This window comes from Mobula hypostoma, chromosome 18 (genome assembly GCF_963921235.1).
Source record: "Mobula hypostoma chromosome 18, sMobHyp1.1, whole genome shotgun sequence".
NCBI lineage: Eukaryota > Metazoa > Chordata > Chondrichthyes > Myliobatiformes > Myliobatidae > Mobula > Mobula hypostoma.
This window is the reverse complement of record NC_086114.1, coordinates 21,714,188-21,730,161: the sequence shown is the minus strand read 5'-3', so window position 1 is coordinate 21,730,161 and position 15,974 is coordinate 21,714,188. Positions and strand designations below refer to the sequence as shown.

At 40.6% G+C, this 15,974-nt stretch overlaps 2 protein-coding genes across 2 annotated transcripts in view; one reads left to right on the top strand and one right to left on the bottom strand.

Annotated features, from left to right (window-relative positions):
* Positions 1-3,178, bottom strand: part of micu1 (mitochondrial calcium uptake 1) — a 136,397-nt gene extending 133,219 nt beyond the window's left edge. Inside the window, exon 1 of the mRNA XM_063070561.1 lies at positions 2,950-3,178. The gene's annotated coding sequence lies outside the window, so the exon portion shown is untranslated. The remainder of the gene's footprint in view (positions 1-2,949) is intronic.
* The window catches only part of mcu (mitochondrial calcium uniporter), a 217,165-nt gene continuing 203,445 nt past the window's right edge, over positions 2,255-15,974 (top strand). Inside the window, exon 1 of the mRNA XM_063070563.1 lies at positions 2,255-2,460. Within this exon, the coding sequence (XP_062926633.1) occupies positions 2,344-2,460 (117 nt within the window). The 5' untranslated portion in view covers positions 2,255-2,343. The remainder of the gene's footprint in view (positions 2,461-15,974) is intronic.

The following is a 15,974-nucleotide window of genomic DNA, read 5'->3' as shown; positions in this document are numbered from 1 at the left end:
CATGACTGAATACAGCACCATCTTACCAGAAGTAAGTAAGATTTATTGCACATTGGTTGGTTGTCTGTTTTTGTGAGCGTTTCCCCATTGATTCTGTAGTTTTTTTTTGTATTTACCATGAACACCCACAAGAAAGTGAATCTCAGGGTCGTATATATGTACTTTGATAATAAATTTACTTTGAATTTTGAAATCTAGTGTCTTACCTAGAGGTAATCTACCTACGGATGGCTTCAAACCCATTAGTGTGTCTCGTTTATTGGGAATATAGTTAGAAATTAACAATAAATATCACAATTACCAGTGAAGTCTACATCCTAAGAAGGACTAAATACTTCAGCATTTTAATTACAGTTATAAACGAGGAAACAAGTGCCTATAAATAACAATGTAATAAAGATCAGCTAATGTTTTCTGCAATGTAATTGAAGGTTTGGGCACACGAATGACTAAAATTATGGCCATGGCACATTGTCCGAATGCCTTCAAGCAGATACAAGCCTCATAGAGGGAAGGTGGTTCCCTGGCAGAGGAGTCAAGAGCCAGAATGAAGTGAGAATTATTTAGGCAAAAGCAAAGAAATCGTTTCCTCTCAGGTTAGTGCATTTTCAGAATTTTGTCCCATGAGGTTGTGAAGGCTCAGTTATAGAGCAGATTTAAAACAGAAGTTGATAGGCTTCTAGGAATTAAAGGAGTTGGGATGGGATGGGGTGGGAAAACAATGTCAGGTAGAAATCAGCCATGCCATTGATAATTGGCAGAGCAGGAGTGAAGGACCAGAATTGCCTCCTGCTCTTCTTAAACTGTTTGAAGAAAAAAGATATATCCTGGATGGACTTCTGATCCCTCCAATGGAAATGGGAATGTGAAATCCCTGATCTGAAATGAAAATTTAGATTGTAGCCTTTCACATTCCAAAAGTACTTAATGTTCCCCAAATATATATGTTATTGATGAGATATACCATTATACAACACTAAGCAGATCATTACATTCACTTACTGTATTTATATTATGTCAATATTTCAAACTTAAAAATTCCATCAATGGTAAGTTTGACAAGTGGTTGCCCAGAGCAACCCCTTGGTGTCCAATGGCAGAAGAATCCCACACCTTTTCTACATAGAGTCTTTACAGCAGTTGACCTAGCTTCAGTGAGTACTTCAGTATCTGCTTTACAATACTTCTGCATCGTGGAATGTGGCAGTGTACAGCATTCGGTTGTAGACAACTCTTTAAAGTGAGTTTCAGCAAGTTTCAGGTAGATCAAAGTACATCTTTCATCAGGTCAATGGTCATCCAGCAGCAGTCTCAATGTATGTCTCTGGGACCAGCCCACTGGACACACAGAGTCCTAGATTGTGCAGCTACTCAGGACAAATCTTGATGAAGACCACTGCTGACCTTCTCACACTGTTGGCATGAACACACTCCAGAAAGGAGATGGTCTCAATTGCATTGTAACCTCCTGCAGGGCAGCATGTACTGGGATTGAGACTCTGGTTGTACACGAAGAATTTCCCTCGGAGGACTCTTCTCACAACCAGACAAGCAAATTCTTGGTGCTTATTTGAAATTTCCTATTACAGTATAGGGCATCTTACTATGACAGTGACAGATAGAGAACAAAGTATAAATAAATATCTAAGCTCATAATTCCAATGTTCTTGATTGGTTACTATAACTTATATTTCTTAATGGTTGTTAATTATATGGAACCAATTTGTTGACAAAGCACATGACTATTTAAAAGTATGTAGTTAATTGAAGCAAACGAAAGTTGCGGCTCCGGTAGTGGATAAAGGTAAAATGTAATACTCGCTTGAAAAAAAAAGCAAATCTAAGATTTATATAGCAATTTTCACAAACTTTAAGCCATTATTTATATTAAAGTAGAAATTAATATAGTTGAAGTAAAGGTGATGTTATATTTGTTTTCTGTTTTACGTGACTTATAAATTCTGGAGTAACAGAAAAATAAACAGGAAAAAGTGAATCGACCTTCAAATTTGCAGAGTGTATACATAACTGTGATTGGTGATCGTATTGTAAGTTACGCCCTCATACTACACCAAGCCAATCAAAGCATTCAGTATCTTGATTGATAGTTTCAAACCACGCCGGTTCGAGCCCCTTCTTACCTTGACAAATGGAACTCGCGAATGGTGGAGCGTTTGAGCGACAGCATGAAGCCCCGCCCTCATATCTAAAGTCTGATCCCTGATTGGTACGGAGCTGTGAGTGATGGCGGCGGGGCGCACCCCTTCTCAATGCTCCCAACCCTGGCGTGGCCCCCATTGCCGCTGCGGAGCGACTTAGGGTAAAATTGGCTGCACTTCAGCGATGGCGATTGCGGCAAGGGCGCTACTCTCGGCCGCTCTCGGGAGCACTAGGGCAGCAGGCGGAGGCGGCGGCTTCACCGGGCTAGGTATCAGCAGGCAGCGGCAGCCTCAGCGGACGGTGAGTCAGGACAGGGTCCCCTTTCCCGGATCCGGAAGACAGTAGAGAGTCCCCCGGGGGAGTGGCAGGGTGTGCGGAAGAGATGGGGAGTCAAGTATGTGTGTGTGTATGACAGAGAAAATAAACGAGAACCCATAGGACAGGCTGCTCATCTACCTCAGCAATTGTCCCACTGAATAAAAGCAGAACGTGATGTTCTGTACAAGCGCTTATTCGAAGGGATGGGGAGAAGTTAAGGTTTCAGGTCGGTGACCTTTCAGCGCTCCTCTTCCTTGAGGTTGTCCGTATAATGTGGATTGATTCCAAGAAACAACTGTTCACTTGCCTAACGCGTCCCTGATTCCGGACAAGAGGTGGATTAAAAGTTGATATGCTGTTTTTTGTTTGGGTAACCGAGAGTATAGTGAAGGGTGGAGAGCGATTGCATCTCTCTGGGTTGGAAGCTTCAGTACGAAGCGAGAGGGACTAGACAAGAAAACTATTACTTACCGCAGGGCCGCGTAACAAGTGACCTGCAAGACATGCGGTTCCAAAGCATAGACTGATATTGATGATCAGTGTGAATTGTGAACAGGAAATTAACACGGACGCCGCCCCTCGACACCTCAGATCCTCCACTCGGATTGCAAAGTAAAATCCAAAACTAGCGCTTGCCTGAAGTGACTGAGAGTCTGGTGTCGAGAAATGATTTGAGTCTTCAGAGTGAGTGTATGTGTGTGTAGACTGAGCCTAACCTTCCGGTAGCAACAGGATTATTGCATGCCGCAGTAGTCCGGTCTAATGATGTGGAAACATGAAACAGGGTGCGAGTTTAAACCCCTTCCCCACCCCTCTCCGTTCAGCCCTGTGCTGAATCCATGTGTGAGATCACTCCTGTGATAGTAAATCTTAACATGCCTGGCGGCGGCCAGCCGCTCTCAATTGTAGCTGAGAAGCAGTTTGAAAGCTTTGCGTCTTGAATGAGAATGGCGGTTGATACCAAGAGGTAGAGGGTAGGAGAGTAAACCAAGAGGGTAAAAACCTCAAAACTCTGGTAAACGCCAACAAACCAATTGGCTCTATTGTCTAGCGAATTCTTTCTTCTGTGGGACGGCCCAGAAAGGGTTGGGATCAAACCTAGGTTCTCTGATCAAGGGGGAAGGCTGGTAGGTGTCAGTCAAAGAAATGGTTCAGCTGAGCTGTCCCTGCTGCTGACCTAGGAGCTATCAGGTGCTTACTCACATTTTGTGGCGCTGTGCCTCAGCATGCAGGCAGTGTCAAGGAGGAGGGATGTGAGGTGGAAGCATTTGTATCTCTTGTGTTGACAATGGTATTTGAATGCTGGGTGTCAATATGGCACCCATGATGTTGGGAGTGAACTTGTGCTGAGTAGGTGAAGGTACCTGCATCCAAACTGAGGATTCGTTAAATAAAATTTATCAATAGTTCAGCACGTCATAGCTGTTCAACATCCATCTGTTCATTTCACCTTGAAGTTAGCTTGCACTCACTCATCCAAGCTGACTATGACCCAAGTCCCTCATATCTTTGGCACCCAGAGTTCTTAGAAGTGAAAGTTTACATCCACTAAATCTTTTCTATTCCTTCGGAGTCATTAATTTACCAACAGCATTTTTTTTGGGGGATGGACACGTTTCACTTCCAGCACTCAGAGTACATCACTGTAGGTAACTTGTACGTGTGGGTGGTTTAGTTCACATTTCATGCCTTTAAGAATCAGCACAATGCAGTCCTGGGAGCACTTTCTGCTGGGCTACAAAAACTGAAAATGTAGAATTTGATAGCCTTCCACACAGGAAGGAATGGAAACCTCCCCTCAACAAAATTACTTGGCACAATGAGAAATACAGATTTTCCTATGAATTCCGCACTCCACTGTAACTTTCTACTTGTTCTGATTAACGCTCCTGTGATGAAGGAGAAGAGAATTCAGAAATCATTTTGGGATTTTCATTGACTCCTGTTTGGGTGTATTCTGATTATCTTGATGCACAATATCTTTCAAGATATTGAAAGTAGGGACGATGATACTTTACTGACAGAGGTACAACTAACATTTAAATATTAATGAAGAATTTTAGATTGAATACATAGGGCTCACTACCATGAGACTGCATTACAAATGTGGTAATGATGTGTTTCAAATATTTATAAAGATAATGAACAAGATTGTGTACTATCTAGAGAGGACAAGGCAAGTAATTGTTTAAGATACTGAAGGCACTAGAGGTTAGAATGTAATACATATGTTAAATGATCTGTTCACTGAAAATGTGATTATGATGAATGCATTCTCAGTAGTGTTTTCCAGCAATATCAATTTGGCTAAATGGTTACATGTAATCCATTGTGAAAGAGAGTAATACTTGCATTATATAACCCCCATTTGTATCCTTGGGATGATTCCAAGTGTTTCATAGCTGGTGTTGTATTGTAGAAGTCAGTTTGTGAGCTGATTGACCAGCATTCTGATGAAGATCAGATCATTTATTTATTAAGGTTGATTTACAGGACAAGTCTTGGCCACGTGTCCTTTATTTTCTTTGCTTAGAAGGCAAAGGGGTTAAAGTCCCATTTTGAAAGATGGAGCCATCATCAGTGCAGCACTCCTGCAGAAATAGTGGACCACCAAACTAGACTTGTGTGTTCAGATCTCAAAGATCACTGGCACAGAGGTGAGTGCTAACAACTATGCACAAACAAACGAACTGATGCTAATTTTGGCTTAATTTACTTTCTGGTGCAGTTCCAGAGGCACAGATGTCCAATGAAATCTGCAGATCTAATTTATTTCAGACATTAATGTGTATATCATTGCTTTTCAAAATGCTTCTGTGGGGTGAGTGTTCCACAGAAATTCACTCTTCCATGAACACTGTTCATCCCACAATGCAATTTATGAAAGGCAGTTTCAAAGAAAAGTATTGTTGCTCCAGATCAGACTTCTAATTTCGTTGTTGAGGAGAGTGCAGAATGTGACTGAATTGCACCAGAGCTGAAGGTCTCACAGAGAAACTGAAGACAGTCTTCTGTCTTTCACAGCAAAGATGCTGGGTTAAACTAGATCTACAGTCCACTAACATTAGATTATCTTTTCTTTTTAAATCTTTTTATTGAATAAGTATACAAAAAAGGTAAGCCATATAAACATTAATACAATGTTAAAGTGTAATAAAATTCCAAAAGGTATCAATTCCAAAAAAAATACTACAAACAATGTAATTTAAACATAAGAAACCAAGATAACATAATAGTATACTAAATTTTATATATATCAATGGAAAAAAAAACCCCCAAAAAAAAACCCACCGTGCAACTAACTAAAAGCAAAGCATAGATTATCAATAAATCCAATAATTGAAGTGCAACATGGGTACACCCCTGCTAGATCAAACCGCTAGGACCATTTGTAGGGAAATCAAGCACCAGGACTTCAGATACTTCCAAAGAAAGCACTGTATGTGATAGTCTGGCATCCTCTTTATAAAACAAAAAGCTAGTGTGACCAGATGGAGGATGTCTGGCAATGACCAGTTGCTCTTTCCTTTATTCTTGGTAGCTACAGCTCTCAGGTGCTGTTTAGCAAAGATTTGCATATTGTTAACATTAGTGAACAGAGGGAGTCTTGGGTAGGGTTGGATGAATAAATGTGGGAGGAAGTCCTAGTGAGGGACATTCACATGTGGAGCTGTTGAGTGATGTGTCCGCTGTTGTAAGTACTAATGATATACTGATCAATTGCAAGCAGGTAACCTTAAATTGATAGGTGATGTAACACACAAAATGCTGGAGGAACTCAGCAGGTCAGGCAGCATCCGTGGAGAGGAATAAACAGTTGACATTTCAGGCTGTAACCCTTTATCAGGACTGCAAAGGAAGGGGAAGAAGCAAGAATACGAAGGTGGAGGGAGGGTATAGGTGAGGCCAGGTAAAGGGAAAGGTGGATGGGGAATGGGGGGATGAAGTGAGAAGCTGCGAGATGCTAGGTGGCAAAGGTAAAGGGGTGAAGAAATCTGAGAGGCTGGGAGTAGGGGAATGAGGAAGGGTACAAGAGGGAGGTGACAGGCAGGTGAGGAGAAGGGTAGAGGTAAGAGTAGAGCCAGAATGGGGTAGAAAAGCAGGAGAGGGGAGAAATTACTAGAAGTTAGAGAAATCAGTGTTGGTGCTTTCAGGTTGGAGGCTAACTTGATGGAATATGAGATGTTGCTTCTCCAATTTAACTTCCTCTCGGCAGTTGAGGAGACCATCGGCTTACATGTCAGGATGGGAAGTAGAATTAAAATGGGTAGTCACCAGGAAGTCCTGCCTGTTGCAGATGGAGCTCAATATAGATGAAGTGATGTTTTTGTTGATCCTGGTAGAATTTGGCAAGCCTTGAAGCAAAGAGCTGGGAGAGCATTTGAAATGGGTTGTGTGGTCACCCTGAATGTTGCATTTGTATGCTCAGTCAGATGTTCCAGCTCAAGACCAGCTTTGAGGATTGAGTTGATGTCGTTGTACAGCAGAGTGTTGTTGTAAGAGTTTGGCCCATCATATCCGTGATGAGTCAATGCTAGTTTTGAGCCAGTTGCTATCAGAGTACCTTAGCTGTTTTGCAGCTGACTCTTCTCATTTTAAGTTGTTTCTAATTAACGTAACTGACTGAAATGAAAGCAAAATACAGCAGATGGTGCAAATGTGGAATAAAGTTTAAAAAAATGGTGGTGGGAAAAAAATGGCTGGAAGAAACAAACAGTCAATGGTAACACTTCCTGACTTGTTAAAAGATCAAAAATCTAAAGTGTTTAACGTTTTTTCTCTCGCTTCAGACTGTCCTATCCAATGTCTGCTGCTTTAATTTGGTCGCTGTTATCCCAAAGTCAAAGTACATTTATTATCGAAGTATGTATGCTATATACAACCTTGAGATTCATCTCCCAAGCATCCACAATAAAAAGAAACCCAATAGAACCCATTCATAAAAGACTGTCAAACACACAATTGTGCAGGGGAAGGAAAAAAATAGTGCAAACAACTGAAGTTCACCAAGTGAATCCACAGCCTCAAAGCCAGTCATCACTGCAGCCAGTGATTTACGTGAGGAATACAGTGTGAGTGACAACTGAGAAATTGGTAATGAAGTGGTATGCAGGATGCTGGTTAAAAGTCATCAATGTGACTTGTTCCACTGCAAGCATTTCCACCTCAGTTAGAAGGATACAAGTTCAACCCTAACTCCAAAAGTTGAGGTGATACTGGTGGTGCAATGAATACTACAGAGCTCTTTAAAGGTCTACAATAGCTTAGCCTTTGTCTGTGAGAGTCTGTTCTGCTATTAAGACTCTTGCTCTTCTTATGGGCCTCCTCTGTCTCTATTAGTTACACCTATAGACCTCGTTAATGCAAATATCTAATCAGTCAATCTTATGGCAGCAACTCAATGCACAAAAGCTTGCAGACGTGATCAAATGGTCCAGTTGTTGTTCAGATCAAACATTTGAATGGGGAAGAAATGAGATCTAAGTGACTTTGATCATAGAGTGATTGTTGTGCCACAGACAGGGTGGTTTGATATGTCAGAAACTGCTGATCTCCTAAAATTTTCCTGCACAAGTTTTCAGAGACTGGTGTGAAAACTAAAACCATACAGTGAGCGACAGTTCTGTGGGCGAAAACTCCTTGTTCATGAGAGAGATGGCAAATAACCATGCATTACGACAGTGGTGTGCAGAAGAGCATTTCTGAACCCACAACATGCTGAACCTTGAAGTGGATGGGCTACAGCAGCAGAAGACCCTGAGCATACACTCAGTGGCCACTCTATTAGGTACAGGAGCTATCTAATGAAGTGGCTACTGAGAGTAGATCCAATTATGAATTTGGAGGTTCTATTGCTCTAATAATATTCATTCAGTAACCAGAGACAGTTTAACTAACTGTTATTTCATTTCCTTAGTTAGCGCATGGAGATTCCGCATCCCATTTTAAACATCTGAGCTGGTGTTGGGGAAGTAAAATATGAGAACTGTGCAGTTACCAAAAGTTTGTTGAGGTGAAAATAGTGAGATTCCCCAGCTACACGTATAATTTTTGCTGGCATTGAATTAAATGGTATCAAATGATCAACATGGAATTGACAAGAAGGGAATACCATCTGGAAAATGATAATTAATCAATATCTTTTAAACTGAAGGAACAGGCATTTAATGAAACAGAGTGCGAATGCTTCATTTGAACTGTAGCCTCCAAACATTATTAGCATGAACTTCCCTAAAATGTAACTTCATTTTAAAAGCTGGAAAAGCTTCTGGATGTAACAAATCTTTTTCAGATTTTGTATGTATGTGTGTAGTTAGTTCTGCCATCAGTTTTGCTCTTACAAAATTACGATGGTACTGAAACTAGAGTGGACATTTTTCATGAATTTGGCATTGGATCATGAAACAGTGTCAAATGGTTTGGCTACAGCAGTTCATTATTACATTGCTACAACCCAACTTGACTGCTGTAAATTGAGAAACTTGGAAGAAATAGTTCACTTGCTTTTTTTATGAGGGGCAACAGTGCTTACCTGAGAGAGTGCAGACATGAGTAATGGACAATAAAACCTCTGGGTAATAGGTTCCAACATCCCATCCATTATGATACAGCTGCACACTGCATGGCCTATTGTTAGTTCAAAATTTTCCCCAAATATTTGGTCAATTATGTTATTCATTCACTATGACAAATGATTACACAAGTTTAAGGACCAAGTTTGAAATCTGAAGATGAAATTTAAAGCTCTTTTTGTGGCAGATAATGAAGCTGATATGGAACACAGAGATTATAACATAGGCCTTAACAAGTGACAGTTCTGAATGTGGCAAAGGAAGAAAATCTGATTTCTCTTGGTGACTCTACAGAGGGAGATTACTTAAAGGTTGTATTTATTAGGGGACAACTGGCTGTACTTTATCTCAGGGAGGCATGCTTTACAAGCCTATGTGTCATCTTGATATAGTTTATTCTTAATTTAACTACTGCTGTAGTGTAATAATTGTTGGGAGGCAGGAAATGTTTTCTATTTAACAATTTCCCATTAACAGCAATTTGGTAATGATTGGATAATAGAGCAGACAGGACAATTATTGGTCAATGCACTCTTGTGCTTGTCATTGATAGTGTCATGTGATCTTCTAAATCCACTTGACACCAAACCTTGACTGAAAAATGTCTCTGGCAGTGTACTTCTCCCTTGGCATTGGAGTTTGAGATAATGTTTTTGTGCCGAAATCTCCAGAGAACCACCTGAACTCAAAAACTCAGCCGAACATGTTGTCATTGAAGCCACGGATGAATTCCCTCTTGTAGCCTTGTGGAGATTGTTCTTGTTACTTGTTCAGCTGTGGAAAGGGGAGATTTACTGACACTTATCTTGTTTAGTCTCTGGGGGTTGAGAATGGTTTGAATCTTCTCTCGTTCTGTGGATTCTGAGGTGGTGATTCAGACTATAGTGGGACACCATAACTCTACCATGGGACAGGAGGTGTGTAATGGGGTAGGTGAGTTGTTTGGAGGTTCTGTGCTCCTCCTTTTTGCTTTTGTTAGGCTTTGAGTGAAGAGACTCGAGCTGCTTCCCAGGTGTCTCTTTTCTACTTTGAATGGAAAGAACTGGCGTGTTCGTTAGGATGTTACATTCTTTCTTGTGGTGTCTTGGAGAAAATACTTTGAGTGTTCTCAGTCCTGGAAATCTCTTCCAGTGATGAAGATGGAAATGGAGTTTCTCTTTCGGAATCCTGTTATGCAGCATACAGATGATATGCCTACTCTAACTGGCATTTGAAGGAATATCTGTTCTAGATGCTGCCTTGGAAGGTCACATTTACATTAGTTCACTCAACATGCCAATGCTTTAGGAGGAAATCATAAACACAAAAGATTCTGCAGGTGCTGGAAATACAGAGTAACATGCACAGTGCTGGAGGACCTCAGCCAGTTAGGCAGTATCTATGAGAAGGAATAAAGAGTCAACATTTTGGGCTAAGAGCCTTTATCAGGGTGGGGTCTTGACCTGAAATATTGACTGTTTATTCCTTTCCATAATGCTGCATGACCTGCTGCGTTCCTCCAGCATGTTGTGTATGTTACGATGTTAGGAGGAGTTTGTAATGTTGGTGGTTGGACAAATTTTTTTCATAGATTATCCATTTGTCTGATGCAAAAAGGGAGTGGAGCTTCTTGTTTCACAGCAGACACGAGCCTGCTTTGACTTCCTTGTTGAACTGTTTGTTCTGAATGTTCAAATCTGCTGAACATGAGTCTGGGTGGTTTTTGTTATTAATATCTGCCTTGGTTAAGAGGTGGCTCCCAATTTGTACATAATAATTCTGTTTTTTTTTCAGTCCTTTTATAGGTCTTTGGTGTTAGCTTATGCAAAGGAGGCAGATGGGTAGAAGATCTTGCTTAGTGCAAGGTCAATTTTCTAGTATGCTGCACATTATGAAGAGATGCAGTCAGATGTGTTCATATAAACTGAGATAGCTAGTAGTATAAAAACTCTGGTTTTTGCTGTCTATAACTATCGAGGCTAAAATGTACTAAAAATGGAGTTTAGACCATAAGATATAGGAGCAGAATTAGGCCATTTGGCCCATCGAGTCTGCTCCACCATTTCATCGTGGCTGATCCAATTTTACTCAGCCCTAGTTGTCTGCCTTCTCCCTGTATCCCTTCATGCTCTGACCAATCAAGAATCTATCAACCTAAAGATGTGGCCTCCACAGCTGCCTGTTGCAAAGAATTCCACAGATTTACCACTCTCTGGCTAAAGAAATTCCTCCTCGTCTCCATTCCAAACAGGTGCCTCTCTGTTCTGAGGCTGAGTCCTCTGGTCTTAGAATCTCTCACCATAGGAAACATACTGTTCATGTTCACTCTGTCAACGCCTTTCACTATTCGATAGGTTCAATGAGGTCACACCTCATTCTTCTGAATTCTAGTGAATACTGGCCCAGAGCCATCGAATACTCTTCATATGGCAAGCCATTCAATCCTGGAATAATTTTCTTGAACCTCCTTTGAACCCTCTCCAGTTTCAGCAGTCCTTTCTTAGATGAGGGACCCAAAGCTGCTCACAATGCTCCAAGTGAGGCCTCACTAGTGCTTTATAAAGTCTCAACATTACATTCATTGGGGTTCAATAGGTACTTTTAATGTCAGAGAATTGTATACAATATACAGTACATCCTGAAATTCTTTTTCTTCGCAAACGTCCACGAAAACAGAGGACTGCCCCAAAGAATGAATGACAGTTAAAATATTAGAACCGTAACCCCCCAGATATCCCCTCCCACGCACAAGCAGTAACAAGGCAATGACCCCCCACCCCCTAGCAGCAAAAAAGCACCAGCACCCTCCACCAAGCACTCAAGCGTGCCGCAAACATCAGTAAAGACACAGACTTACAGTACCCCAAAAACTACTTGTTCTCTTGATAATTTGACATGCCACAGGCTCTCTCTCTCCCTAATAAGGGAAAAAGAGGTGTCCCCGTTTCACAGCGAGAGGGGAGACATAACAAACAACTCGTTGATTTACGATGTTAAAAGCCTGTTGTGTTGCTTTTTTCAAGCTCTGTGCCTGGACAGACAACCCACGACAGCTAACCTGTTTCTCCCGATGTTCCGTGTTCTCCCACAATGCTTCAGTCAGGGGCACTGGCCTAAAATCAGCACATCTCCGGAGCCATGGAAATCTGGAACCCTGAAGGTGCATTGGCCTTCCAGGCCACGTCCTTGGGATATCAAAAAACGGCTGGTCGTGAGGCCCTGAGAGCAGGTTCCGTTCCTGCAAAGAGCTGAAGTAGAATGTAACTCCAGGTCAGGGTCTTCAAAAGAACCTTGAGAAGGGGGAAAAATAGATATCAAAGATAGAAATAGAGCTGTTTCAGAAGATGCAAGCAAAGGACTTGCCGTTCAGTGTCATCTTGACTTTGCTCTTTGCTTTTATATTCGAGTCCTCTGGAAATGAATGCTAACATTGCATTTGCCTTCCTCAACACAGACTCGACCTGTAAATTAACCTTTAGGGAATCCTGTACAAGGACTCCTAAGTCCCTGTGACCCTCAGTTTTTTTGTAATTTCTCTTCGTTTAGAGAAGGGTCAGCTCTTTCATTTTTTTCCACTAAAGTGGATGATCATACACTTCCTAACACTGTATTCCACCAGTCATCTATTTTCTCATTCTCCTAATCTGTCCAAGTCCTTCTGTAGCCTCTCCACTTCCTCAAAGCAATCTGCCCCTTCACCTCTCTTCATAATGCCTGCAAACTTTGCGATAAAGCCATCAATTCCATCATCCAAATCATTGTTGTATAACGGAAAAATAATCTGTCCCAAACCAAACCCCCGTGGAACACCACCAGTCACCCACAGCTAGCCAGAAAAGGCTCCCTTTATTTATTCCCACTCTTTGCCTCCTGCCAGTCATCCACTGCTTCATCCATGCTGGAATCTTTCCTGTAATATCATGGGCTCATAGCTTGTTAAGCAGCCTCATGAGTGGCACCTTGTCAAAGGGCTTCAGAAAATGCAAGTACACGACGTTAACTGGTTCTCCTTTGTCTGTCCTGCTTGTTATTTCTTCAAAGAATTGCAACAGATTATTTGTCAGGTAAGATTTTTCCCTTGAGGTAACCATGCTGACTACAGCCTATTTTATCATGTGCCTCTAAGTACCCTGAAACCTCATCCTTAATAATCATTCCAACATCTTCTCAACCACCGAGGTCAGACTAACTGGCCCATCATTTCCTTTGTTTTGCCTGTCTCCTTTCTTGAAGAGTGAAGTAACATTTGCAATTTTCCAGTCTGCCAGAACCATTCCAGGATCTAGTGATTCTTGAAAGATCACTACTAATGCCTCCACAATCTCTGCAGCCACCTCTTTCTGAACTCTGGGGTTTACACCATCTGGTCCAGTTGACTTATCTATCTACAGACCTTTCAATTTCCCAAGAACCTTCTCTCTAGTTATGGTAACTTCACATACGTCATGCCCCCTGACACCTGTTACTTCCACCAAACTGCTAGTGTCTTCCACTGTGAAGACTTATGCAAAATACATATTCAGTTGGTCCGCCATTTCACTGTCTCCCCATTACTACCTCTTCGGTATAGCTTTCCAGCAGTCCGATATCCATTCTGGCTCCTCTACTTGGTTTAATACTGATTGTTTTATGTTGGGTAAATTAACCTGAAGTAAACTTTAAATTCAGAGAATTTCATTTGGTTTTTTTTTGGAAAGCTTCCATTGTAGACGAGATCAAATCCCTAGGGTGTGGTAACAGTGGATAAATTGGACAAGTAATTCAGAGTTTAAAATATTTTGCAGATTGGCATTCTGATCCCATGGTGGGAGATTGAAAATTCAGTTAATTAAATACATTTGGAATTAAATAGCTAGCATTAATCAGGGTGACCTTGAAGCTACTATTATGAAAATCTGTGTCTGGCTCACTGGAAAAGGAAATCTGCTGTCATTTTGACTTTAATGCAGTTGACTTCTGAAATGGTGCAGTAAGCCAGTCACAATGTTAGAGAAGGGCTGTAAGTGCCTGTAATGCCCATATATTGTGATTAAAATTTGAAAAAAAAACACATTGATGTAAATAATGATGTGTAATGCTGCATTTATCCAGATTATCCACTATGCTACCACACCCAGGGAGTTGATCACAAATCTACAATTGAAGCTTTCAAAAATCCAATGGCATTCTTTAAGTTTACAGTTTATTTCAAGTCGATCTAGCCAACATAAAACATTTGGTGTTGAGCCTGATTTTACTACATTTATAGCCTCAAAAGCTATAAAAAGTGAGAGTCAGAGTTGTTATACCACTAGTAGTCTTTGCCTTTATTCAATTTAAAGCACTTGGCCTTTTCTGAGGACCTTGGCTAAATGAGTCACAAGGTGTGGTTAATTGACATTGGATTTGTGCTAAGGATTGCCAACACTCACCTCATACAATAATTATCTTGATCCCACAATGGGATTGGACTTGCTGGATTCCATGATTGTAGTTGAACACAGTGAAGGGATCTGTAATGTGGCAGTTCAGTTTCTAATGTGTATTTTTTTTTAGAAAAAAACACGAAGGAAAATGCAGAAAGAATTTGAAACTTTAAGGGATTATTGATGAAAAGAAGGAAAGATTATTTCTTGAGAAAATGCTACTCTTGGAGTTTACTTGTCTATAAAAACAGGGATTTGTTACTTGATATTTGCTCCTAAAATATAATAATGCGAAAGAAAGATAATGAAAACCCAGTGTTGGATTTCCTAAATGTCTTATTTCAAAACATGTTTTTTGACTTGGAAGTTTCCTGTTGTCACCATCACCTTGCCAGTTTTGTTTAAGAATTCCAGCACTGCAGTTTTGGCTTTTCAAGCCAGTTTCCCGGGGTCTGCTGACAAGTGATTGGTTGTCATTCAGATGAAGTTCACACCACTCCTTCACAAAGCATCCATCAATCCATGTTGTATTTGTGACGCAGCCGCTCATGGTGAAGAGTTGACATCCTCTACGATAATCCCTTAATTTGGCGAACAGATTTGTAGCATCACAGTTACATCTGAATGATCAACACAAGCACTGAGTGCTGGAGGAACTCAGCATATCAGGCAACATCTATAAAAGAGGAATAAACAGTCAATGTTTTGGCTGTGTGTGTGTGTGTGTGTGTTGATTTCCAGCAGCTGCAGAATCTCTTGTGTTAGTCAGTGCTTTCTTAAAATTTCATTCTCGTTTCGTCTTACTCCAGTGTTTATGCAAATTGATTTTAATCTTTTGCCTTAGTTTCGCGTTACATTAATTAAGATCGCTAAAGTACTGTTCAATAAGAGTAGGACACAAGTTAACTAGTTTCTGCTCTGCAGAATTGACCACAGGGTGGAAAGCATAATCATTTTTAATCACTTGTCTACTTAGGAATCACCTTTGAGAGCATTCCTATTCAAAATTACATTTGATTTCAGCAAAGCACATCCATTAGTGTTAATGGTTTGTAATGCTGTACGGCATATTGCATGTTGTTTGTAATGTGTATGTATCTTTTAACAATTAAACAATGATTATTTTGATTAAAATCTGTATCCCCTTTGGTTGATTCCTGAAATTCATTTCAACGGGTTTTTTTTTAGCTAATAGTTACAGCACTTTGTTACACATGTTGGCTTGGACAGAGTCTAAGGGCTTGACAAAGCTATCTGTATGGTTTTGCAGATGAAGCACAAGACTAGCTTGTGGGTACCAGTAATTAAGAAGAGGGACAGAATTTTGACCTAAATTCCAAATGGGAATGGAGTGTAACAGTAGGAGAGCCTTGCTACCACTAGGTATGATGTTGATGAAAGCATGCCTGGCATACTTTGTAAAGTTTTGTTTTCATTATTTAAGCATATAATTTCTTTGGAAGTAGTTTGTAAAATATTCACTTGGAGTTGATTTTCAGGATAGAGGGATTGTCTTAGTAGTGCAATCGATGTTCTCCGA